Source organism: Setaria italica, chromosome VII, assembly GCF_000263155.2.
Source record: "Setaria italica strain Yugu1 chromosome VII, Setaria_italica_v2.0, whole genome shotgun sequence".
NCBI classification, from domain to species: domain Eukaryota; kingdom Viridiplantae; phylum Streptophyta; class Magnoliopsida; order Poales; family Poaceae; genus Setaria; species Setaria italica.
In genome coordinates, this window is record NC_028456.1 from 34,232,700 (window position 1) to 34,259,462 (window position 26,763).

Sequence of the window (26,763 nt, forward strand, 5' to 3'; positions counted from 1 at the left end):
TAGCATAATTGACAAAATAAATATAAAAGGTGGATTCCCTGATGTTTTTGTTAATTGTTTACTTTTCAGCCATTAGAGAAAAGCTCAAGAACTCTGCTTATATCACTACCAAATTTGCAAGGAAAACCCAATTCTGATGTACTCTGTTTTTTTTTTTGGCAAGACATTTCTGACGTACTTAATTGATAACCAACATTCAGTTCAAACCTCACATTGGTTCTTTCATCAATTTACTGAGAAGTGACATGCCCGTTCAATCTGGAATTAAGTTTGGCACATCTATTATCCAAAAGTGTAGCTTGGGATTCAATTGCTAGGGAAGAGAAATACAACCACCCAACCGAACAAGGCTATACAGGCTGACAATTAAAGTTACTAGATTCACTAGAAAAAACAGATTAAATAAATGTTCTATTAAAAAGGAAACAGTATATAAAGGTGATGAATAAGAAGAAAAGCTATTAAAACAAAACCTTGTGTAGTAGGAAAGTTTGTCCTTCCACCGATACCGTTACATCCTCCGCGACATCTGAAAATATCCTGCACAACAGGCGATGTTCCAAAAGTTTCAGGCAGCAAGATCTGTATTTGAATTGGCAATATGTAAACTTGAAGCATAGAGTTTTTAACAACAATACACCACTTTGCCTTTGCTATACACTCCTGAGAACATCAAATGCTGAAGAAACAACTAATGACAACAAATCATTCCAGTCAATACTGCAAGTACTTGAACTCTGCTTGTACCATAATACTGTTGATGAATTTCTCAAGAAACTTCTTCAATCTTGTGACTTTCTAGGGAGCACAAAAGATTAGGAGTGCATCTGATGACCCTTCGAGGAGCAAAAGCATTTTCAGAGTAGCAGTTTTGTGAGTCCTTCCAAAACCTTCCAAAACCTTCAACCGGTTCAACTTTCACTTGGCTGCGAAAACCCTGAAGATGGCATTTTGCCTCTTCCCCGTCGTTCCGTTCCGGCGTTCCACTGAATGCGTCGTGTTCGTAGAAACAAACTGGTGGGTGGTGGCGCTGGTGGTGGGTGGTGCGAAACAGTGGTTTTACAAGGACCGAACTGCTGTTAGCACGTGGACCAAGTGTTTGACAGCGTTCCTTGCAAAGTTCTTCCCCACAGGCAAAACCAATATCCTGCGTGGAAGAATTTCAAACTTCCAGCAAAATGTACATGAATCCATCCCTGAAGCATGGGAGAGGCTACAAGAATACAACCTGCAAGCCCCCACAATATGCCATGGGATGGAAATCTGGCTGATTCTTCAGAACTTCTACAATGGGTTAACACCCATATCGAGAGCTCATGTCGATGTTGCTGCTGGTGGAGCCTTCCTGTCACTCACAATCAATGGAGCTACAACTCTAATTGAGAAGATGGTCTCCAACCAAGGTTGGAGCGAAGAAAGGCTCCAAACCAAGCAAAAAGGTATGCATACCATAAAAGAGATAGATATGCTAGCCGCTAAATTGGACCTTCTCACGAAGCGCCTGGGCGAGCGTGCCGCTGAAAAAGAAGCAATGTACGGCATCGTCCAAGCACTTGACTCGCAAATGACGTGCGAGGTGTGCGGCAATGCCGGACACTCAAGGAATGACTGCCCCGAGACCCGAGAAGACGTGTTGTACATGAACAACAACAATGGGTACCGTCCACAAGGAGGCCAAGGGTGGAACAACTAGTCGCGCCCACAATACCAGGGAGGTAATTCAAATTACAATTCAAATTTTTCGAATCAACCTTCCCTTAAAGATTTAGTTTTAGGCCAAGCTAAAATAAATGAAAATCTTACAAAGAAACTTGCTTCTAATGACAAAATGCTAGAAAATATTAATTCAAAAATAGACGGTTTTACTTCTTTTGTTAAAAATTAATTGAGCTTTAATAAGATGATAGAAACACAATTTGCTCAGATCGCTGCTACTATTCGTGCTAATAATACAGGGAAGATTCCGAGGCAACCCGAATCTTCTCTGGAGAATGCACGAGGGGTGGTTAGTCCACTCTTGATCCACCAAACCCTAAGCATACCACAGGAAAAGCAAAAGAGCACTAGGAGGCCGAATCTTCAACAAAAACACAAAAAGAACAAGATGAGAAAACGGCACCACAAGATCTCATCGACACCAACTTCTTGTCGTTTCCCATAAGAACACGGAAGTCAACCGTGGACGAGCAATTCGCTCGTCTTGTTGAGATGATCCAAAAGATACATGTACGTGCATGTACAAGGCCGGCTAGGTGCCATGTTCGAATACGTATCCGGCAAGGTGTGTCTGCGCGCAGGACCTTTGCCGATTGAACCAAATAAGACACGTCGGTCAAGGAAGCTTCATTGATTATCTATATATCTGCCAAAGAGGAACACCAACAGATCCGCCTATCCTCCGCCGCCATGGCAACAATGGCGTCGACTCTCCTGCGGGCTGCCCGTAAGGCATCACTCGCATCTCGCGCCGCTGCGATGGCCAAAAGCTCAGACGCGTGTGCCTCTTTTCCTGCGACATGCGACGCGGGGCCCACCAGCAATGGGAGGCCGCTCTGGTTCGGAATGTGGGGCCCCATCCCGAACCGAACCCTGGATCCCCCTCGCCGGCGACGCGCACCGTCGTCGGCCACGAAGACGAACGGCCTCGATCATCAACGCCCGGCCAGTAACCGTTGTAGTGACAACTATCACCACTATCATCGTCGTCATCACCCGGGCCGTCGTCCGACGACGTGATCGGAGACCGCCAGTCCTGGAACTCAATGATTCTCAGGCGAACTAGATACCGCAGAGCGGGCAGCTCAGAGATTATGGGCTCCTCTTCCCGCAGGAAGAGAGGCGGCTGGACGACATGCGGCGGCTGCGGCTCCGGCACCGCCATGATCTTCCCGTCCGGAATCAGCTGCGGGTGGACGCACCAAGCCGCAACAAAGAATTGACGCTCGTCGTCATCGTCGACGGCGACCGGGGCCACTTCCACCTTGGCACATGAGGACCCCAGGATGAGCTGCACCGTGGAAGCCGAGCGTGCATGGGAAGGTATCCCCTTCATTCCCACAAGGACTCTGAACTTGAAGGAGCCCGCCGATGCCCGCGACGTACGCCTCCATCTCCTCCAGATCAAGGAGAAAGGCATGCCCTCAGCATTCGGCGTGCTGAGAACCAGATCGAGGTCCTCCAATCTTCTGAAGCGCACGATGAAGTCCTCCGGGACGTGGCGGTGTACGGACACCGCGCCCGCAGCAATCCCAAAGGCCTGGTGCAGATGATCACGGACCATGGCCGGCGAGACCTCCGGCCTAGTCCCCCCAACCATGGCGACCGACAATGCATCCTCAGCGGCCTGTAGCTCAACGGAGCGTGAGACCACAACCAGCTCCAGCAGGCGCTCGTCATCAGAGCCATCGCGGGAAGATGACCGGGGTGCGACGGCAGCGACAGGCGGAGGAGGCGGCGCGGCCGGCGGCGGAGAGGCCTGATCGGGCGGCGGGGAAACCGGTTGGGCCAGGCTCGGAGGTGCGCAGCAACGCGGCACCGAGGGCGAACGGCCAGTAGACACCGAGCGCGCAGAATCCAAGTCACATCACGAGGAGGCACCGAAGACTGACGACGCGGAGCACCCCGGCGGCGTCCCGCATGGCGCGAAGGGGAGCGTCCCCGCTTGTCACCCCTTTGATCCCAAATCCATGGGGGGTGGAAGGGATTGAGAGTATAAGTCAAAATCCTCCTCCACCCTCTTCAATCCCTCCCGTCTCAACATCAAACGAACAGGGCGGGAAGGAGCTGCCTGAGGACAATCACGAGCGCGATGACCTTCCCGCTTGCTTTTCACAAGCATATCTGTGAGTAACAAGATCGTATTTGTTTGATTGACCTCCTTGCTTTTCGATCTCAATAGACAAGAGCCACATATGACTCAACAATCAGCGCTTCATCACAATAAAATGAAACGAACAGCCCCTCTTTGTATTAGGGCGGCCAGCAGGGGTTTTACTCTTTTCTGAGAAGGGTTGTGATGACAATGTGAAGATGGCGAAGTTTTTGCGGAGGCCACAAGATACAGATGTGGATACATAGTAGATGCAGTAGTCGTAGGATGTCAAAGATACCTTGGCAGGGAACATTAAGCAACAGAAGAAATACAAATACGCAAGGCATGGTCTATTAGCAGTTCATGTACTCCTGGACAAAGCAACACAAGAAATACAAATATCAGATGCCGCGGGCGCATGGCAGAGGCGGAAGCGCTCCCGCCTCCTGGTTCGCGCGACGCGTCTCCGTCCCGCGCCAGTGCGCCGGGCCCGCCTGGCCCCAGCGTCTGCGGGCGCGTGGCAGGTATAGGCGACGCGCTCCCGCCTGGCTCGCTCGACGCCGATCTGATTCCCCCACGCGTCGCGCGCGGAATGGCTGCTGGCGGGTCGAGCCCGGCTCCAGCGCCTATATCAGGCCTATATCAGATGCAAGAAAGCCCTGTTCGCCTGGTAAACTGCAACCAAACATTCCACGAGTGCTAGATGGCAAATTAGTTAGATCCGTTTGGTTCTTTAGGAACTTACAATGTTTAAATACTAATTAGGAGTATTAAATATAAATTAATTACAAAACCAATTGCACAAATAGAGGCTAATTTGTGAGACAAATCTATTAAGCCTAATTAGTTCATGATTTGACAATATAATGCTACAGTAAACATATGCTAATGATGAATTAATTAGGCTTGATTCATCTCGGGAATTAGCCTCCATCTGTGTGATTAGTTTTATAATTAGCTCATGTTTAGTCCTCCTAATTAGCTTCCAAATATTCAATGTGACATGAATTTTAGTTCGGACTAAAGATCCAAACACCCCCTTAGTTGATCTTTTAAACTACTGTATGGTTTACTAGCAGTTCTTATGCTCCTGGGGACATCAGAAATGAGAACTACATCTCCTGTTACTCTCTACATTTCCAAGCATTCGGAGAATTACAGAGCAGAAAGATTAAGAGAAAAAGGTCTAGCTAGGCCACCATCAGCTAGGATTCTAAACAGTATATGAAAGGCCCTAACCATTGCGTGCTAAGAGTTAGCCACTAGAATTTAAGAAGGTGCAGCAGAAAAACTGAATACATCTTCAGAGGAGAGAAAGGAAACTCCAACTCTACACTCTTCTGCAGAAGGAAAAGGAAATATAGTTACCAACCCAAACACAGAAAACAAAGATTTATCTAGTTACAGCTAGTGCATGAAAATGATTGTCATATTGACCTGTTTATGCTTTGAACATTTCTCAAGCAACTGATTTGTGTTTGGAGACCACTCCAGGTAGGTGGAGCTCCTGCACCTTATAGCCTGCATGAATAATACAGTTATAACAACAACCTAAAAATAGAATTAGAGAAAATATGGATGGGTGAAAAACAGTGAAGAAAACTGAAAGAGAAAGATACTTACTACCATCATTTTCATTAGTAATTATGCATCCTTGCAGCAATCTGATTGCTTTGAGCAGGTCTCCGGGAGACGGCAGGCTATATCTTTCCCACCCAACAGTGACACTCCATCTGCTTCGGCTTTTGAGACACATTATTTTCTTCTAAAAGAATGATTAGGAACTAACAGATTATTTTGAGGAATCAACAATAAACAGATAAGAAATAGCAGCAACATCGATACTGATTGCACAAAAAAGTCGCAAAGATAGGAACTAAAAGAAATTATTGAATGGCAGCCCTTTGAAAAGAGCTGTATAATATGGAAGAAGTAGCAGATTTCTTCTCCAAAGATCTATCTATTATAAAAAATAAACCTAAGGGGCCGTTTGGATCATTTCATTTGGAGGAACTGAAATCTACTTAATAAATTAGCATATATAGATGATAGATTTAAAACATGCAAAAAGTCCAAACCTACCACATTCAGAAACACCAGATTTCAATTTTATACCTTTGATTTGAAGCTGAATGATTTCCTCCAATGTGGTGAGCAGCAATTTGGAATGACCAGCTTGCAACGTGGAATGAGCAGAAGCAGGAGCAAAGCCTAACAGTATTAGTAAAATAAAATGAAATCATATAGAGAATGTGATCAGAAAGCATTGATGAAATACAAATAGAAAGATTCATTAGCACTAGCATTGTCCTATGCAAATTAGGATCTCATTGCAGAAACAAAACATAGATAAGCATACACCATTGCTTGGAAAGCTCAATGCAGAACTCGCCTTATCTTGACCATTTCTATGGTCAAGGAACCAACGGAGTCAATTTTGAATGGCTTGCAGGAGTTTACCGAGGTTTGGAAACAGGGCCCTTGGGTGCATTACAGGACATTGTATTAATATGGAAAAAGTGGCAGTTTTCAAGGATGCATTAACAAAGTTCTGAAAACCTAAGATCTATTTAAAAAGCTGAACCTAAAGTGAACTAAGATTTTGCGATAACACACAGCTTCATTGTAAAAATCAGAATAGCAATTTCAGCTTGTATGAATTTTGAGGACCACTACTATTTCAATTCATCCAAATAAAAGGATCCAAAAACGGCCGAGCGTAAAGTGAAGCAAGAATCATGGTGTCGCCTGTCGCTGAGATGTCTAAACAGTGAAACATGCTTGGTTGCACGAACCTCACAGTTCATGCACAAGCACAAAGAAAGTTGCCCCAAGCCTCAATTGCCTTTCAGCGAGGAAATGCTGTACTTGTACGTACCAACCATACTAAGCACACGTCCACAAGAGAATATGTCCTCTTACTTCCCTAGGATCTTTGTAGAGCTTATTCTGCTGTGACAACATGGAAACATAAATAAGTGAATGAGTAAACAATTAAATGGTCGTCTAGACAAGAAATCAGGACTACAAAATTCAAGCAGAATTTTCAGGCATTCTCGGTTAACATTTTACATACTAATGGCTCTATTTATATAGATTAAATTTAGGACCAGAGCACACCATCCAGATGAGAATGGTGCGCACGGAGGTACCTGCTAGGGCTAGTTCGTTGTCACTGGGCAAAGACATCCAGATCACTCGCCTGACGTCAAGTTTGGTCCTATGGTTCTGCTGATCTGCGTCATTCTTGAAGTCAAACAAACAACCAAAATAGCAGTTTTAATCTTTTTTTGGCAGCTTATGAACTGAATAGCGTAGTTTAGAATCTGAAGACAATGTACAAAAATTCGCGAACTGAACAATAACGACCTCAGCAATGTAACTTACAGTATTGGCCAGGTCTTCAGATTGGCTAGTGCCTGATGCGGGTAGAGTATGCATAGGATTTGATTTTTCTTCACAATAGATGGCATCAATGAGATTGTTGATTCTATGCATATCATGGTTGCTGTCAGGCAATCTAGAAGACGATGATATATGATCTGAAAAATAAATTTCATGAATACAGCGTGAAGCGAAAACAGAGATGACTCCTAAACAATTAAAGGCTGTGCATATGGATGACAACCCTCACAACTGCAGATTCTAATGTAAGCCGAGAGGGGTGAGATAAATATAATAAGGATATTAAGAACTCTTGCAATCAATTATAAAAAGAAAGCAAACTATAAAGGAAACATATTCAAATGCTAAACATGTTGGTTGTGCCGATATTTACGAGGTAGCTAATTCAATGCAGATACTAGAGATCTAATCTTGACACTTGCTCTGCCACAGAAATGACCAAACAGCAAGCAAACAGAAAGAAGCTCCAGTTCCAACAATAATTGTTCAGATAAACAACGTCAGTTCAGATTTTCTCTATTAGCAAGAACAAAAGAAGCACCATCTTTTCTTGGTTTTGATCCAAAAAAAAATGGGAATGCACCAGATGGAAGTCCAAAATGAGGGAGTTGCAGATCAAGGTTCAGAAGGAGGAAGGACTAATCTCTGAGTCTGCATAAAATAAAGATGAGGGCATAGACGGTGCAGTGAAGAAGCTTGACTACAGGAGATCAATAGCATGATTACCAACAAAACTAAATAAGAGAATGCAGCTTGGAATTTGAGATCAATCTAGATTATAACTGGAATTTGAGACAGAAATGAATCAGTAAGGGGGACTAAAGGTTATACCAAATCAGGAACCATATTACGTTAGTACAGATCCTAATGAAGGACATTATTAATTAGACCGTAAACAAAGATATGTACCGCTATGTTAAATATGGAGAAACATTCACAATTATTTCAAAAATATGAAGTTTGCAAGATAAATTAGTCAGGTTGGAAATGTAGATATTAGAAGGAAGTCTGCAAATGTAGTCTGTGCACCTTTAGCTTGAAGTTGCAAAATGAACGGGGCCAACATCTAGCTGAGACCTTACTCAAAATAGATTTAACTTCCACCAACGGATGGGCATGTAGGGTGACTGAACCAAATCAAGCTTGTGCAAAGCATTGTATATTACTGGATGGAAGAACCCACAGATGAAATCGGCTAGAACTCAGAATGTACTTAAGAAGAAACCAACCAAACAGCCATCAACTTAAATATGGATCCAAAATAGTAGTAGTAATCAGGATATTAGCAAGAGCAAGTGTGAGCTCTTGTTAGGAGGAAAAATCTTATAAGTCACTCCGAACGTCTAAGCATGGTACTCCGCAAATAACTGGAAACGAAGTAAAGAGAAGAACAGGGGCTCCGCGTCCGTCCCAGGCGAGCAGCTCGGGCAGGGAGCGAGCAAGCACCAGCAGGCGGCGGCGGCAGCGGATGGCGAGTGGCGGCGGCGGCGGCGGCGGGTGCGGATGGGGAGTGGCGGCGAGAACGGAAGGGAGACTTAACGGGGAACTGACGACCCACGTTCGGGGAAAAAAAGCTCGAAAAAAAAGATCAGGGATGCGGGGTGAGAAAAAAACCAGCGGGAGGAGAGGTGCGAGCGTGGTCCGGCGGGTGGGATCGGGTTACGGAATAGCTCATTCCGTACCAGGATACCATATAGTATATAGTATAGTTATATATATATAATCATGGATCAATAAAATTACAACAGTTTTCATTCTCATTCGTCTCCTGAGTCCCTTGCTTTACATCAAAGCACTTTACATTAAACACGTCATCAGCACGATGCTCTTCTCTGCAATCTCTCGAAAGGGAAGAAGCAGAGGCCGTTCCAGCGAAGAACAAGAAGAGCATGGTTGATGTTCGCCAAGCCATCTTCGTCACAAGTTCGACAAGAACGCCAGAAAGGAGAACTCGCAAGCCGTGTCGATCCAAGAACACCATTGAGACGGGACGGGTCCTCCATCTCAGGCAAGCACATCTTCAGAGAACGAATGTTCACGGTAAGAACAAATGTGGAGTTTTTCCATTAAAAAGGTTCTTACTCGTTTGACTGCTCTGGAGCGAATTGTTACCGGAGCTTGCCATGCCCACGCGTCAACGACGTTGGCAACCGCGGCGGCGGGGGCGCCTCCGCGCCCATCCCACGGCAGCGGTTGCCCGCAAAGCTAGCGCTCGCGGCAGGCAGCCCGCGCGACCTCCGCGCCCGCGGTGGTGGCTCCACGCCCGTGGCTGGCTGCCCCTGGCGGCCGAAGCACGCGGCCAGTTTTTCCCGGCGGAGGCGCCCGTGGCCTGCGGCTCCTAAGCGGCTTCGTGCCCGCGGCCTGTGCCTGTGGCTGCCGGCACCCGCGCTTCACAGCCTGGCCTACGGCAGCAGCGGCACACCCACTTCCTGGCCTGCGGCGACGACGCTCGCCCTGCCCACGCCGGCGGCGCCAGCGCGTCCGAGCTCTGCCTACGGAGGCAGACCCGTTTCCTGGCCTGCGGCGACGCTCGCACGAGCCTGGCCGAAGGTTGCTGCACGCGCGCCGTGCCTTGCCTGCGCCGGCAGCGCCCGTCCACCCGGCATGACGGCAGAGTGCCCGGCAGCGGCGGCTGTGGTGGTCGGCCCCAGCGCCCTGGCCCCCGTCGCCCCGTCGGTGGCGATGGCCGGCGAACCGCACGCCCGTGACCAAGCGACGCTTCCGAGAGAACGAAACCGTCCGTGGGAAGGAATTGAATGGATTATGCAATTTTGCACAAGGATCCTTATCTTTTCTTTGAATTACTGATACTTACTGTCTTCACCCTTAGGTTTTAACGTAAGTATACTACTGCAATGTATTACATTTACCTCATGTAAATGTTAGATTTAAACTCCGTGTTTAAGTAAATTATGATGGACAATATTTACCTTATGTAAATAAATATTTTTGAGACCATGCGTCATCAGAAATTGCATCATAATATGTACTGTTGCAGATAAGCTTACCACAGTAAATTCTCACACATTCCGATTCCTATATTTTCTGCTAGTTGCAGGGGGTGTTTGGATACTAGGTGCTAAATTTTAGCAGTGTCACATCGGATGTTCGGATGCTAATTAGAAGGACTAAACATGAGCTAATTATAAAACTAATTGCAGAACTCCTGGGCTAATTCGCGAGACGAATCTATTAAGTCTAATTATTCCATCATTAGCAAATGGTTACTGTAGCACTATATTGTCAAATCATGAACTAATTAGGCTTAATAGATTCGTCTCGCGAATTAGACTCCATCTGTGCAATTAGTTTTGTAATTAGCCTATGTTTAATACTCCTAATTAGTATCCAAACACCCAATATGATAGGTGCTAAACTTTAGCGGGTGGTATCAACACCCATTCAAAGAGTTTGCTCCGTGGCATTCAATAACACAGACTACCATGGTTACATCGTTCAAAGTGTTTCAATTCGCAATAACATGTACACTAAGGGGCTGTTTGGATTCTAGGTGCTAAACTTTAGTAGTGTCATATCAGATACGGATGCTAATTAGGAGGACTAAACATGAGCTAATTATAAAACTAATTGCAGAACCCTGTGCTAATTCGCGAGACGAATCTATTAAACCTAATTAATCCATCATTAGCAAATAGTTACTGTAGCACAACATTATCAAATCATGGACTAATTAGGCTTAATAGATTCATCTCGCGAATTAGACTCCATCTGTGCAATTAGTTTTGTAATTAGTCTATGTTTAATACTTCTAATTATTATCCAAACATTCGATGTGACAGGTGCTAAACTTTAGCCGGAGTATCCAAACAGGACCTAAGTGTTGAATATATTGTTCAAAGTGTTGTCATATGACATTCCCAGTAACAATATATTTCACCTTATTTTTCTATGCAATTTATTTTTGCACTTTTAATTAAGCCCATTAGCTTATATATACTAAGCTCCAAGTGCTTAATTCATCTTCATGCAATATTTTATGTGATTACCTCATAATTTATGTAAATTTTTCTAAAACTCTGCATATTGGTCATACACAAGGTAGTACCATAGTACTACTGCGGGATCTACACTGTGGTATACATAGTGATTATCCTCCATAGTGATTATCCTCAACGTGCGTATCCAATATCAAGTTTTACAACAAATGACCTTCACCTTCACAGTGACAACTTTTGTTCATTTTTCAAAATTGGCCATAAACAAGGTGTACCACAGTACTACCATGGGATTTGATCCTAAATGTGTGTATCTAGTTTTGAATGTGAACTGTAAAAGGGTCTACACCTACAGGTGATTGCCATGATTCATCTTTCAGATTGGCCATACACAAGCTAGTATCCCAATACTACCGCAGGATCTACACTATGTCCATCACATAGTGACTATCCTCATGTGCTTACCCAATCTAAATATGAATTCAAAAGATTTACACTGTTTGCGTGTTTACTTTTAAAGTGACAGTCTCATAATTGACAGCAAAGATTCCACTACAATGCAATGCTGCCAGCAATCTCCAAAAGCCTTCACACAAAACAACCAAAACTTTTTACCCCGTTTCCCCAGCTCCTCATGCCACTAGCTTCTTCCGTCTCCATCATGGAACAACCTGTGACTGTGATGTGAAGAAACAAACAACGGCAAAGCCCAGGCACCGCAGCTGCTGTTTTCTCCAGCCAAACAACCATACGACACTTGGTTTCCCCTTCCCCATGATGCCCACAACCAGCACTCTGTCTGTTCTGCCTACAGCTGAGAGATACTACATATACTACAAAATCCATTCTGGCTGCCATCCTTGGCATCACCTGTCCAGCTAGGTATCATCACTCGCTAGATGCATACACACGCTTGTGATTGCAGCAAGTGCTACTAATTTACTAGTGCTACTCAAGGTTGCTTAAAATTTCAGCACTATATCATGTTCCTTTAAATAAAGAATAAAGGAACTCAAACTTTGAGACACCACAGCATGTGTACCAAATTCGAAGTGCCAATCATATTCCCAGCCATAATAAGTCCCAAACTACAATCTACACATACAAGCCATATCTCAGTTTCCTCATGCTCCCATGATTTCTAAAATGAAACTGAACATGCAACAACAAAGTGCCCCCCCCCCCCACCCCCCACCCCCCCGCAAAAAAAAAACGGTGCGTGCTCAGAAAGTGAGCGGCTTAAAGCTTGTGGCCAGCTCACATATTGATACCTAGACTTTAAGAGAATCAGAAGATTCATGCCCCCGACTAGAATTTCAAAAGCAAAAGAAACAGCATGGAATTCCATAGGTAAAGGTTCCTTTTCATTACTCAGTATCATTAACAGTGTTCACACAGAAAATTCTGTAACGAGTTCAAAATGACTCAATGTATAAATGTATGCATCTACTTTTCTTTGTTGATAGTCTAGGTCCCCACTGACAGCTCTACATTATAAGTAAAATATTTCTAACCAACTTGACGATTGACGACCAAGCCTGAATACTACCAGAGAAAAAGATAAGCTTTGGAACTTTTCTAACAGAGTATTTTTTAATCCTTCTGTTCAACTCATATTTATTTAATTATTTTGCACACTGCTCCTACTCGCATCTTTTCTTCATTGATCATCTAGGTCCCCACTGACAGCTCTACATGAAACTCGCAATACTCATAACTAACTTGACAATCGATGACAAAACCAGAATACTAACAGAGAGAAGAAAAAAAGAGGAGCTTAGGAATTTTTCTTAACAGAGCATTCTTGAATTCCTCTGCTTAAGTACTATTTATTTTGCCAACTGGTTATGCTTACACTAAACATATCTTCTAGTTCCTACATTTCAACCACTAAAAGTGGAATTTGACAAAACTGGCATTAACAAGAGCGATGTTAGATCATGAAAAGAAAAACAATTAGAAATTAAGTTGCTTCCCAAACAACAATGGAAATTTGCCTGAAAATACACTAAAAACAAATGACCATGGAATCTAAATTATCAGAATCAGATCAATTACCACAAAACTAGATAAGTAAACATGTACATCACTACATCATCTTAGTAGTTGTCTAAACATGAAATGGAGAAGGAAAAGAAATGAAGTCAAATTGAAACTGGATGAATGAATTTCTCCAACACAGCACGATGCAATGTGCAATGAATGTTACCTCAGCTTTATTGCCAAGCACATTTTCTTTTGGATACATCAAACCAAAAAAAATATCTGAGGCTTCCAAATCTGACACGACAAACGTTTCCCCTCCATTGCTTGCTTGGAGATGAAAGGAACTCCCCACATATGAACATGGCAACTATGAACATGAACAATAGCCATTGCTTGCAGTCCAAAATGTAACCTTCTGAACAAACCCACCAAAAAAATGTGCTGAACCCTCATGGAGCAGAACCTGAGCTCTGAAATTAGCCGTTAGCATCGCCTTCATGGATATGGAAAATTTGCTGCCCCAACCAACCGATGGACGCCCCCCTTGCTAGCCATAACTATCAAGCCTTTCTGTTACTAGACTAGAACTCTGCAAAAAGCTCAAAAGAATACTATGCAGCATAATCGTTCTCAATCACCGGTTGTGTCCGTGTCCCTAAGGCCACAGGTGCCTGCGTCCGCCCAACTTGAGCCATCCGCAATGTCTCCCCAACCTCCGCATTCCGTTCCATAACCTCCAACTTCTTATCCCTTTTGTACCTGACCAAACACAACAAAAGCGCAGCCAACAGCCCCAATGCTACGGCAGCCCCAACCACACTGACGGCAATCTTCCACGCCTTTGAGCTTCCCTTCTTATGACCTCCCTCTGTCGGTATCGGAGGGGAAATTGTGCCAGGTGGAGCAGGAGCCGGAGCAATCTCACTGGAGTTCACCACAATTGAGATGTGCCCTTGGTGATACGTCGAGCACAGATTGGTTGCCTCCAGGTCCCGGAACTGCGGCACGCCATTCAAATCGAACACCACACACCGTGGCGCCGCACTGCCTGCCGGCACCGACCTGACATCGCTGAAAGTCACAGAAATCGGACTCCCTGACGCGATAATGTCGAGCTCCTGCAGACCCACGGCCGACAGGTTGGCCGCGTCGTAGACCAGCAGCCCGAGCACCGGCGCGAGGTAAGTGTACCCGGGGAGCGGGTAGTAGCGGTCCGACGAGTTGCCGAGGTTGTGGTAGACGAGCACCACCCGCTCGACGTGCGCTGCACGACGACGCCGGGGGGGATGCCGAACTGGAGGTAGTCCGCGAAGCCCTTCCGGCGCAGGCTGCCGATGCTCAGGAGGTCCGCGGAGACCGCAATGCCTGTGAGTTGGCGGGGAGGGTGGCGTTGTAGACAATGCCGGTGCGCGGGCGCACGAACGCCCGGTACGCGTAGTCCTGCAGCGTCGCGTCGAGGATCCTCGCAGGCGAGAGCGGCTGCGACTGCGCCGCCACCCCGGAAGAGGTGGCCAAGAGCAGGAGCTGGAGGAGGCAGGCGCAGATCAAGAAGCCCATAGCAGTGGGGCGGCTCCCAGAGCTGAGCCGCCGCCGGAGAGCCTGCCTGGGCAAGAGTAGTCAGGACGAATTTGTCATCTCTGGCTACTAGGATTAGGGAGCGTCGAAGAATCTTGTCCTGCTCTTAATTGGGGGGGGACAAGGACAAGATTTGGAGCGGAGAAGGCTGGGATCCTCCGCACGGACGGGCATTTACGCCCGGCCGTGTCGAGCCCCGACCCGAGCCGGTCCAAGAAAGCAGGCGGCTTTAGCAGAGAGAAAGGGAGAGCGGCAATGGCGATGGAAGCGAGGAGGACAGGTGTGAAGGACGGAGTCCAACAAGAGGTGGTGGGATGGCACCAAATCGGGAAGAAGCAGACGCGACCCAGATGGAAAAGAGAGAAATTGGGAGGAGAAGAGGAGGGAGGCGATTACTCAATCCTGGCGAAATCCAAGCAGAGAGACTGGACGCCACAGAAATTTGGGAAGGGGAGGGATTAAAGCACACCGCAGCACAGCGCCCCCACGAATGATTGCGACGCGGGCGAGAGTGAGAGTGGAGAGGGGTTTGGTTGGGGATTGAAGACGAGGAGGGAGCGAGGTTGCAGGGCAGCTAGAGAGAGAAACAGGAGGCTCTTGGGGAAGATTTCCCTGTAGGCGGCACGAGACAGAGCCAAGGGTTTTGATGGGAATTCCTTCTTTTCTCCAGGGGTTTTACTGAAAATTTATTATTTTCCCGGGAATAAAAGACACGGGCTTACAGTTGGCGCGGCACGCGGAGTTACCGGTTTGCCCCTGGGCGGCTGCTCCGCGTGGAGATGACCGTTTCCGGTCGCTGAAAAGTGGGCCCAAGGAATTATGGGTTTCGTTGTCAGTGTCTGAGGGAGGAGCATGCCTATTGCCTTTTGCCGCTTTTGTCCTGTCACGTCCTCTTTCCTAACGTTTCGATTCTTGCCAGGGGCCTTTTTGCAAGTCAAGCTCCTCTGACTTGTGGGCCCGTGTGCGTGGCAGCTCCTCAAGCGTCCTGCCAGCAAGCAACTCATGCGATGCGACAAGCTCACAAGTCGACATGGCTCACAAGTCACAAGATGGGAGTGCCTTTCACCTGCCAAGTGGGACTACACGGCTGTGCCCCCACCGGCTAGTTCAAACCTAGAGGTTTGAACTCAGGTCTTTAGGATAAGAAGCGCACGTCCTAACCATTTGAATTAGAGCATAGTTTGTTGCACACTCCTCGGAATAATTATACTTGTTTCGTTCGAAACACCAGGAGGCATGGGGTAAATTACTCGGCGTCAAGATCCACGACGCCAAGGCTTGACGCCATGGATGGTGCCAAGCCCCCACCACGTTGGCATCCGCGTCAGCAGCTGCGCATGGACCTTGGCGCCAGGATGGCTGGCGCCGAGATATGTAAGCTTGGCGCCAGCGTGGATGGCGCCAAGCTAAGGGTCCATTTTTGAAATTGATTCCGCCAGGAGCGTATTTGTGAGAATCTTTTGCAAAAATGACTAGAAAATAAAAAAGACGGGGGTTTCCGACTGAGAAACAACTTCAAACATTTTGTGCAGTTTTTCCAGTTTATCTATATTTTCTTCACCAATCTAGTAATTTCTACAAGCGGCGAAGCGGGCGATGTAGATGCACGCTTGCTGCCTCTGCAAATGGCATTTAGCTGCCTGTAAAAATATTGTTTTTTCCAGTGTATAATGTTATATAGTATGACAAAATGACGTTAGATATGACGCGATCTAATGGGCATTTTATTTTGGTTTATTATTATGTGTACTTATGTACTTATTTATGACTAATATCCTCTTACAGCTCAAGGAATGAAAAGAGCATCATCTAAAAGAAGTGCCTGGGTCATAGCGCGGTGATGGTCAGTGCCGCATGGCTCATGCGGATTCAGTGAACGTGAAATCCTTACAATCATCAGATATATAGTGTGAACGGTGATTACACGTGTGTTACCATGTATTTGTTACTGGATCGGAACGGGTTCGACCCACATCATCCCGCGTTTGGTTTAAAAGGCATGTGGGTTGGGTTGGACCTAGAAGGGAATATACTCTCTAGATTCGGATTGGATGGATTCCACCAAAATGAGCGGACCATTCCAACCTAGATGGACGGCGTTGTTGCTCCGTTTCCTTGAGCAGCATGTCCGTGCAGGACGGGGAGGAGCCGGCTTGCGCAGGGGCGACAGGGAGGAGCCGGCGGCCGACGCTGGGGTGGGGAGGAGGGAGCAGGTAGGGAAGAGGCGGGGGTCGGCACGGGGGCAGCGAGGAGGTGGCCAGCGCTGGGGCGGGGAGGAGGCGGGGGGCCAGTGCGGGGAGGAAGAAGATAACATGGAAAAAAATAAAAGAGGATGATAGGTAGGCCCCGCAGTTGACAGGTGGACCCCGTTGCTAACGGTGTTAACATGGCATCCATCCCATCCCTCTCAACCCCTCAAACAAACAAAAAACTGGGTCCAACCCATCCCTCTCCATCCCTTTCGTCCAAACACGAGATGGGTCGACTCCAACTCACAAAAGTGGGTCAGTTCCAACCTAACCCACGTCGTTCCAAAACCAAACCCATGCTTAGAGGGCCTCCAACAATACCAACTCAACTAGCTAAAAGGTGTCAAGATGACAACATATGGATTCATGTTAGTTTTGAAGATCGTGCTATAGCTAGATCATTAATTTTATCAGTATTTTCCCAATAATAATGTTTGACAATTACAATCAATAGTGTACAATAATATCTGCCTTCACCTAGTCAATCAATGCAATTTTAAGTACCAAATCATTTTTCTTAACAAGAGCAATTATATATAGTCTGTTTGGAAAACACAAGAGCAGTTCTGAAAGTGACATTCCAATAAAGGAAATGGTCATCTAACACACAAGATGCAAAACACAGCATGTACTGCCTTTTTGTCCTGCTGAATCTGATATGTAAATAATAAAATGTGCATAGTGCATGATGGAGACGTTGTGACTTAATTATGTAACACTTTCTCCTTTTCTTTTTATAGAGTGTATTAAGATTTTTCTTTAAAAAATCTCCTGAGTATACTTTGGCCATTGATTTCGCTCGCAATATATCATTATCAATTGCAACAAAAATTATCATCCTAAAAGGTGTGTGTGAAGTACGAATATATGGATGCATTCAAAATTTATACACTAAATATGCATGTAATTTAACTAATTATCAGTAAAAAAATCTAGGATTAATCTTTGCAAACCCTAATATCTCACTATTGAAAAAAGAGGTGGTATGCATTAGGTTAAACACGCAACAAGTACTCCCTCCAAACCAAATTGTAGGTCATTTTGGCTTTTATAGGTTCTAACCTAGAAAAGCCAAAACGACCTATAATTTGGAACGGAGGGAGAAGAAGCAAGACTGTTTTCTTCAAAGATGGCATCCATATAAAAGGAAGGTCATTGGAACTGCCTTTTTCTTGTATATCTACAAAAGGTGTAACTATATGAAGGTGTAGCTATGGTACTATGTACTAAGTTTCCCCTCCTATGATTTTCGTGTGGATCGAACTGGTCATCGTCAAATGCATACTCCCTCCGTCCCAAATTACTATTCGTTTTGGCTTTTCTAAGGGGGTGTTTGGTTCCACGGACTAAAGTTTAGTCCATGTCACATTGAATGTTTAGATACTAATTAAGAGTATTAAACATAGACTAATTACAAAACCAATTGCACAGATGGAGACTAATTCGCGAGACGAATCTATTAAGCCTAATTAATCCATGATTAGCATATAATTACTGTAGCATCACATTATCAAATCATGGACTAATGACAGGAACTAAACTTTGGACTTATGAACCAAACAGGCACTATCTAGACATAATATATATCTAGGTGCATAGCAAAAACTATGCATCTAGAAAAGTTCAAAACGAATAGTAATTTGGGACGGAGGGAATACAAAGGTAGGTAGAAATAAAAGAAGTCAAGATCCTAATGGATGGGTGCGTGCATGGCATCTAGTACTGGTCCTATATGTTTGATGGTGGCATTATTGCGCTCATCAATTTGGCATGCATGCATCCACCAGTGGATCGGAGATGTTTTGTTTGTCTTCTTGGAGATGGCATGCTGGCCTATTGCAATTTAATTTAATTTGCAAGGAAATTGAGAATTCAAATGTAGTAGAACGCTTTAATTTCTGCTGGATAGATCATCGTCATTTTTTTTTGAAATAAAATGTCTAGCTCATTGTCGATCTAGCAGATCCCATGCATCTCCTCTGTGAAAATGAACAATAATAATACAAATATATAATCTCCTCTCTCTTCGGAGGTGGTGCAAGTTAGTAACAAACCAGTTTCGAATTGAAGGTTGTGCAGTGAAATGAAATATGGCTAAAAGTTATTTCATCTAAAAGTTTAAACAGGGACAAAGCAGAGATTACTCGTAAAAAAACAAAAAGCAACGAACTGGTTACTGGTGATGGTGGTATCTTTACTTGTACACCACTTCTACTATACATGAGGAGAGTTGCTGAAGTTGCATAACTGTACGTCCTTGCTGGATCTTAGCTAGCGCAAGGTTCCATCCTGGCCCACAACCACAAGTTGCATTGTATTTCCACTTGGAACCTTGCTAATCCGTGCTGTTCGTTGTTTGCCACTGCTAGGCCACCATATCTGATTTTGCTCAAGAGTGAAGGTAGCTTCTGCATAGCTCCTTTACACATGATGACGTGATGATGTCTTGGCCGTGACGTACGCAACGTAGGTGACCCTTACTACTTCATAGGCTTTGTTTCATTCCTTTCATATATATAGTAATGTGTTTGTGCATAGCCTTTTTAATATCATTATTAGTAGCTCTCTCTTAGTGCTCAAGCCTTCAAGGGATAAAAAGACACATAGCACTAGCAGCTATATCTAGAAGAAATGGAAGGAGCATATCTGTAAGTAGTGATCATGACGGGGAACCATGATCCATTTGACTTGCATTCCATGACCGAGGAACCATTACACAGTCACCAGAAAGTTTATGCTTGATAGTCATGATTACACGAGTGTTGGATGATGATCGATGGTCAAATGCAACCGGCACTACGGGACACAGTCAAATTGCCGAGTGCCAGGGGCACTCGGCGAAGGGCAGAATACCCTCGACGAACCGTTTGCCGAGTGTAACACTCGGCAAACGGCACACGACAAATATAGAGTCGGCAAACAATAGTTCGCCGAGTGTCTTGTGAGAGTCGGCAAACAATAGTTCGCCGAGTGTCTTGTGTCGGGCACTCAGCAAAGACTTTGCCGAGTGCCCAGAAAACACTCGGCGAACAATTATTGAAAAAATAAAAAAAAATCATACACGGGCGCCACTGCTCCGCCGCCACCGCCGCCGCCACCATCCTCTCCTCTTCTCTTCAGGCCCCGGCGCCGGCGGATCCGGTGGAGGGGACGGGCAGGCGGCGGATCCGGGGGCCGGGGGCCGGGCGCCGGGGGGGCGGCGGGCGGATCCGGGGGCTGGGGCGGCGGCGGCGGGGCCGGGGCCGCCGGGCGTCGGCGGGCTGCGCCGGGCGGCATGCCGGGCGGCGGGCGGCGGTGGGGGGCGCCGGGCGGCGCGCGGCGGCAGGGGTCTTCGGGCGGCGGCGGGAGGTAGAGAGGAGGGAGAGAGGAGGGAGTGAGGGGAGTGAGAGAGGAGGGAGTGAGGGGGGCCGGCCGGGATGTGAGAGAGGGGGGCCGGCGGAGGCACTTATGAGGGGGCCGGGCACTTGGTTTGCCGAGTGTCCTTCGTGGACACTCGATAAAGAGTTTCTTTGCCGAGTGTCCATCGTAGGACACTCGGCAAACATTTTTTGAAAAAAATTTAAAAAATATCCAACAGTTTTAAAAAAATACCAAATTTTCACACGAATCAATATAGGTTTTCTACTGACTATACAAAAAGTTTTGTAGTCAAACCGAACTCGACCGTCACTTCGACTCTAAATTTTATTGAATCCTTCTTAAAGTTACTATTCTTCTTCTGAGATGCTTCGATTTGTAATCATCATACATGATGAAATGTGCAAAACCTTCTCAATTTTTTTCCACAGCCTCCACGTATTATATCATCACATCATGACAAATCTTAAGATTTGCAGACTTTGATTGTTTTTTTTACAATGTAAAAATACTACTGCGACACGTTCATGGTCGTGTTTCCTGAACAAGATGTTCGAAATTTCTTTTCATTTCATGGGTTAGGTCTCAAATTGGTCCAAATAACATGAATATCATTTTTCTACTCATTTTATTCCATAATTTGAATCACTTGCAGTTCAAATTTGACTTATACCAAAAATTCCCTTGAAATGCAATTAATTAATTAAATATAGCAAATAAATTCAAAAATATACCAAATTTTAACATGGAGTACCAAATGTTGTATGTGGGGAGTAGAAAAAATTTCATGGTGAAAAGAGAAAAAAAATTTATTTTTTTGCCGAGTGTCAAAAAAAACACTGGGCAAACCCCCCTCCTTGCCGAGTGTTTTTTTTGACACTCGGCAAACCCTCCTCTTTGCCGAGTGTTTTTTTTGACACTCGGCAAACCCCCCTCTTTACCGAGTGTTTTTTATTTGACACTCGGCAAAGCCACTATTTGCCGAGTGTTTTTTATTTGACACTCGGCAAAGCCACTATTTGCCGAGTGTTTTTTTTTGCCGAGTGTTTTTTGTTTGCCGAGTGTCCGAAAAAAAACACTCGGCAAAAATAAAACACTCGGCAAATTTAAAGTTTCCCGTAGTGCGGCCAGTCCACAACTAACAGGAACCAGAGTGGCCACAATCATATACATCAGCGTATGATTTTGTAGTGTCTCACCACTCTTCTAATCATTTTTTTTCAGTATTCTCCCACCAATAATTAATAATGCAGTTTGACAATTAATAAGATATCTCATATATATATGGTCCTTTACCTGGTCAACTGTTGCTATTTAATCTTAACACCATATCATTGTACTAAAGAAGAAAAATCATAGTGATAGTGACAGTCCAATAAAGGAGCTGGTCATACACACACACACACATGCCGCAAAAAGGAAAACACCAGGTGCTACTTTTGCCGACTCTGGTGAACCTGAATGAATACCTTATCTGCAAATAACAAAAAGGATCATGGATACATATACGAGTGGAGGCAGCATATATACGTGAATTTATTTATGTGTTACAGTTTATATATTAAGCACAAATAAAATGAACAAGATTTTTCATGGTACACAAAAACTACTATACATCCTGATTAAAGTTTATAGTGTGAATTTGGGTATAAAATGCAGACGGGTAGAAAGTGATGCTGCATATGCGTGGTCCTTTGGGTGAGAAGAAGGGTTGATGGAGGCATAATTTCTGCCATCAATGTTGTCTCCCCATTGGATGCAATCATCTGTATGTTATGTTTGTCTTCTTGGCCAAGGGATTGCTGCAAGGACCATGGCCGGGGAGACCAAGAAAAAAGAAAATTAATTCAGATCGACTTCGGAGAGCGCTTCTGGTCTACTCGTTCTTCATGTTTCATGTCATCTGTCAGAAATGCATCCCCTTTCTCTCTAAAAAAATGCATTTAGTCCCTTTAGATTTTGTACAAAAGTTATTATCATTTTGGAACCCGAGTAACTCTCACCCCACCAAAAAAGATGAAGCGCAGATACTGAAACGGCAGCAAACTGGTAATGGTATCTTTACTTGTACACTACCACCATGGGCCAGCTGAAGCATGCATGATTGGACGATCCACGTAGATGCAATTGCAACACGTGGCAGAATTAATTCTTCAGTGCTGAGCACTGATGAGACGGAGCTGGTGTTGGAGCTGCTCTAGCTAGTTACAGTAGCTAGTTAGCCCTCAGATCAGATCATCGACCTGCACTGCAGGCACTCGTTGGGTGGAATGGAAGCTGGAAGCACCTGCAGCATTGCAGCTGGCAGCTGTTTCTTTTCCTTTTTGTCTGATCCAGCCGCGTTGACAGCGACAAATTATAACATCAATTCGGGACTGGAAAATGTGAGGCACAAAACAACAAGATCGAAAAGTTGTTGCTTGTCAAAGTATTTTTGTCTTCGTCTTGGATCTTGCATTGCTTCACCTAACATGGATGAATTGGAGAATGGCCTCTTGGCTCTGGCCTGTGTCATGAACTCATATGATCATGTATCATCTGAATGCAGGATGGTCGTGGCCTGTGCCCTGTGGTCAACTCCTCACCAACGAACTGTCTGGTTGGTGGACACCAGCATGGACGATCGGTCGCTTGCATTGCATCAACTCATGCAGCATGCAAAATGGACCATTCTTTCTTTAATTCCCCCTCTCTCGTTAATGCAGAAATGCAGCGCTCCGACATGAATTCACATGGTTTAATGCAACATTTATTTCCTTAATTCTGAGCTGAGATGATATCAATCACGCCTTCTGCTAGCTTATGCTGCTGATTACCTTGTCAACCTAAAATTGGCTGAGTCGAAAGGAGATCGAGAGTATTGAGTTGCATGCACCAACCACTTCAACCCAAAAGCTTAAACTGATAAGGAAAGGTGGGCAATTCACTTATACTCCTCCAACAGAGAGTCAGTCAGAAACGTTGAACAACTTGTTCTCTGGCTGCCTCACAACACACACCGGGCTTCATATCTCTGTCCTTACAAGTTACAACTCTTACTCGCCATGCAAGATGTACGCCCATATAGATGCAATGAACTAATGAAGGCATCACAATTAGTACCATGCAAGTACTAACAACCAAAATGCTCTTCATTTGGCATATTCTCAACAGTCAGATTAACCAATAATCGGTACACTGTACATACGAACCAAACAATGCACATTACAGTCTCCCCATAATCACACGAGTCCGCTTTCACTAAAAAACCGACCAAACAAAACTATACACTTTAAACATGAGAACAGATCTGTAACTACAACAAACCAATATGGACAAAGAATGGACAAAATTTTATGCACACAAGAGCACCACCAAAACCACTTTGAAATCCCAAACAAGATGTGTCAAGCTGTGTCAGATGCTGATGCATCTGGCTTTGAGGGATTCTGAGAGTTGCTTGATATGGGGGATGATGGCTGCTCTGGGCCGACCATCGGAGATTCAGGCCTCGAGGGCACAGGGGAGAGTTCTTCATCTCCTGAATTTTCTTCAACTACAGGTAACAGATTCTCAGTGTACATGAGGTTGCTGTCCTCTTCTGGGTCATCGTCTTCCATGTCGCCATCATCCAAGGAGACAACGTCCTGCGTGGTGCTGAACTGATGGAAATCTACTATCTCACGCAGGAAGCGATTTTCACGGGCATACGTCGAGTTTTCCTGTGCCAGCCTTGATTTCTCGGCCAGTAAGGTCTCCAATTGCACACGAATCTGTTTCAATATTTCAACAACGGGTTGTCCGGAGAGAAAATTTCAGAATATCAAAGACAACCATGTTCACATGTTCTATACAAATGTAGTTAAGAACAAGCTGGCAGCACCAGCAGTTAATAGCTAATATGAAATGAGATAACGGCCTTGACCTCTCATCACTGTACAATATAGTTTCATATGAATGAGGTCAACCACACTAAATGTATGCAATTCTGAGTTTTCATCGGGTTTCAAAAAAATTCTGAGTTTTCAAAAGAGGCAATGTACTGAAAATTCGACCATGTCATGCAAAGTGTTCAGAAATGGAATGAACATTAACAGAAATTTGGTGATGGATTATCAATTTATGCACATAAGGATCGTAAGAGTGTAATTTATCAATTTGGTGATGAATTACCACCCATTCACTATTCTTGGTGTAGTAGAAAATCGAGATGTATGTAATTCACGAGAAGAAATTCAACAAGAAAACAAATAAGTTTGATCACAAAAATATTACCAATTCATCGTCCTCTTCAGTTTTGCTCCCTTTCTGCTTTGTTTCTCGCAACAGCTTGTTCTCTTCTTCTAGCTGGGCGCATCTCTGCTTTGCAAAAGCTAGATCAGCTTTAACGGATTTCAGTTCACGGAGTAGAAGTTTTGCTTTAGCAGCCATTGCATTAGCAACCTGAAAAAGAATTAGGAGGCAAGAGAATTAGAGAAAGACATCAGCACCGCAAGTTACACAAAAAGATCATATATTTACTTTCCTGAACCATAGACATAACCATGGCGAAAGGTGGAAGATTGCTTATTCTGGTCGTTCATTGTGACCAGAGAAAAGCCCTTACGGTGGCAATTAGATGGTCACAGTACTTATATTAGATTACTCTAGAAATCAAATAAGACAACATTAGGCAACTTAAGCAGCCATTATTATTAATTCTCATCCACACTAATAACCATTAGTCCATAACCAAGAGCTTAAGACTTAGTAAAGGGCAATGAAGTAGACATATCTCTCAGCAGAAAAACAAATACCCATTTTTTTTCCTTTATTTATACTGAGAACTAATATGCAAACGATTCATAAAATTAACCCATTACATAGGAATTCAACTGAATAGAAGGAACACTAAATTTTGCAGTTTTTTCCCATGTAAAAGAAAATATACTTTCTCTGCATTGAGTTTTTGGTATAATTACAGGGCACAATAACATATTTTTCATCAAGATATAAGCATGTGGCACCTTACGTCGCGGGAAGCTTTCAATTGAGTCTCCTCAGCTGCAGATTTATCTTGATCCAATGAGAGATTAGGAGTGCTGATTGTATGTACTGCTGAATTCGACACATAAGAACTGGAACTGGTAGGCTTCCTTCTAATTTGAATTTTCTTTGTTTCCTCAATGATACTGGATGTCTTATTATCCACAATTGTGAGTCCCTCCTGTTAAACCAAGGAAGCAACAACTGTTAATTCTCCAGAGGGTTATAGGGCTGAAGGAAAATAGCTGTACAGAGGTAAGTAAAAGTGATTACTTCCAAGGCATTTTTTATTCTTCCACCAAGCTGGTTGACAGAAGCAGAAAGAGCCTCTGGCCTGATTCGAGCTGCAGCCTCTCCTGTCTTCCAGTGGTTTTCAAATGACCAGCGAGACTGAGGGGCCTAAAATTACAGAAAGTTACAAGAGATGTAAGCAGAATGCCAGCTCCGAACATTATATTACTGAAAAGAGAGACGATGCCATACTCGAGAAGTTCACTTGTGACTGTCTGTATGTTGAGATATTCAGGTACACTTGATGCCTTACCTGATCTCCACTGGATGAACCGGAGTTGCTGCGGGGCCGTTCTTTCCTGAAGTCCTCAAACTTATGCGCCAAGGCGTCCTCGTCGAGAATTCCCTTGGCTTTGCTTGCCAAAGTTTGCCACAATCCAAGCTTGGGCTCGTTTATGGTTTTGAACGATGTGTAACTGTATGATGAAGCAGATTCCTACAAATTAAAGGCAAATCGACACATTACGCCATCTGGCTACCGTTGGTGCTGTGACAGAAACAAGCCGATTGTGCATATCAGATCACCGACAGGGCATATGCGTCATGATTCAGGACATCTAATCTAATAATCAGGAACTCAACAATCCACAGTATTCAAGAATGAGCTGAAATAAGGAGATGGCCTTTGATGAAGCAATTTTCTTTTGGTCCTATTTCTGTTCGTGCAATCAAGACAGCGCAAGATGAAAGAGCGGAGCTCGATCAGACTTAGATTTGACTGTAGCAACACTTTGGAATCGGCAATCAAGAAATGGTACGGTACGCTACAAGGAAGCCAACTAGCAAGCAAACAGGGCAGAGGGGGAGGCAAGGGGAGAGAGGAGTGCGTGCCTGAGGATAGGAGCTCCGGTGATCGTCGGCGGCGCCCTGCTTCCGGCGATAGGCCATGGGGATCGGGGAGGCTTTCACACAGCACAGCAAGCCACGCCGCCAGAGAAGAGAATCAATCAAGCAACCGACTTTTGATGAAATCGGCGATCCGTCGTGGCCGTGGTGGTGGTGATGGCCTGGCGACTCTTGATTCTCCCTCCTCCAGGGAAAAGGAGAAAAAAAAGGTGGAAGGCTGGTGACAGCGAGGCTGTGCATAACTTCGCCCCCACCACCATTACACACCAACGCAACCTTTCGA

The 26,763-nt window shown here is 44.8% G+C and overlaps 1 protein-coding gene, 1 long non-coding RNA gene and 1 pseudogene across 2 annotated transcripts; all 3 read right to left on the minus strand.

Annotated features, from left to right (window-relative positions):
* Positions 1–4,832: 4,832 nt before the first annotated feature.
* On the minus strand, positions 4,833–5,917 carry LOC101776822. Its single transcript, XR_002678362.1, has 3 exons — positions 5,435–5,917; positions 5,249–5,332; positions 4,833–5,151 (listed from the first exon to the last, which is right to left on the minus strand). It is a non-coding gene; the product is annotated as an uncharacterized LOC101776822 (long non-coding RNA).
* A 7,270-nt stretch (positions 5,918–13,187) lies between these two features.
* LOC101777111 lies at positions 13,188–15,329 on the minus strand (annotated as a pseudogene).
* An 8,120-nt stretch (positions 15,330–23,449) lies between these two features.
* LOC101777523 lies at positions 23,450–26,748 on the minus strand. The gene is made up of 6 exons (XM_004977339.2): positions 26,466–26,748; positions 25,888–26,070; positions 25,617–25,742; positions 25,330–25,524; positions 24,594–24,761; positions 23,450–24,091 (listed from the first exon to the last, which is right to left on the minus strand). Exons 1-6 carry the CDS (start codon positions 26,718–26,720, stop codon positions 23,726–23,728), a joined length of 1,293 nt encoding a protein of 430 aa, XP_004977396.1. The 5' UTR covers positions 26,721–26,748; the 3' UTR covers positions 23,450–23,725.
* Positions 26,749–26,763: the final 15 nt, after the last annotated feature.

What these genes read in the sequence shown, in the direction of transcription:
- LOC101777523 (XM_004977339.2), bottom strand. Translation starts at nt 26,720, where the DNA reads ATGCACAGCCTCGCTGTCACCAGCCTTCCACCTTTTTTTTCTCCTTTT. An exon ending in GTTCATCCAGTGGAGATCAG is followed by an intron (nt 25,743 to 25,887) that starts GTAAGGCATCAA and finishes CTGTAATTTTAG; the next exon opens with GCCCCTCAGTCTCGCTGGTC. An exon ending in AATTGAAAGCTTCCCGCGAC is followed by an intron (nt 24,762 to 25,329) that starts GTAAGGTGCCAC and finishes ATTCTTTTTCAG; the next exon opens with GTTGCTAATGCAATGGCTGC.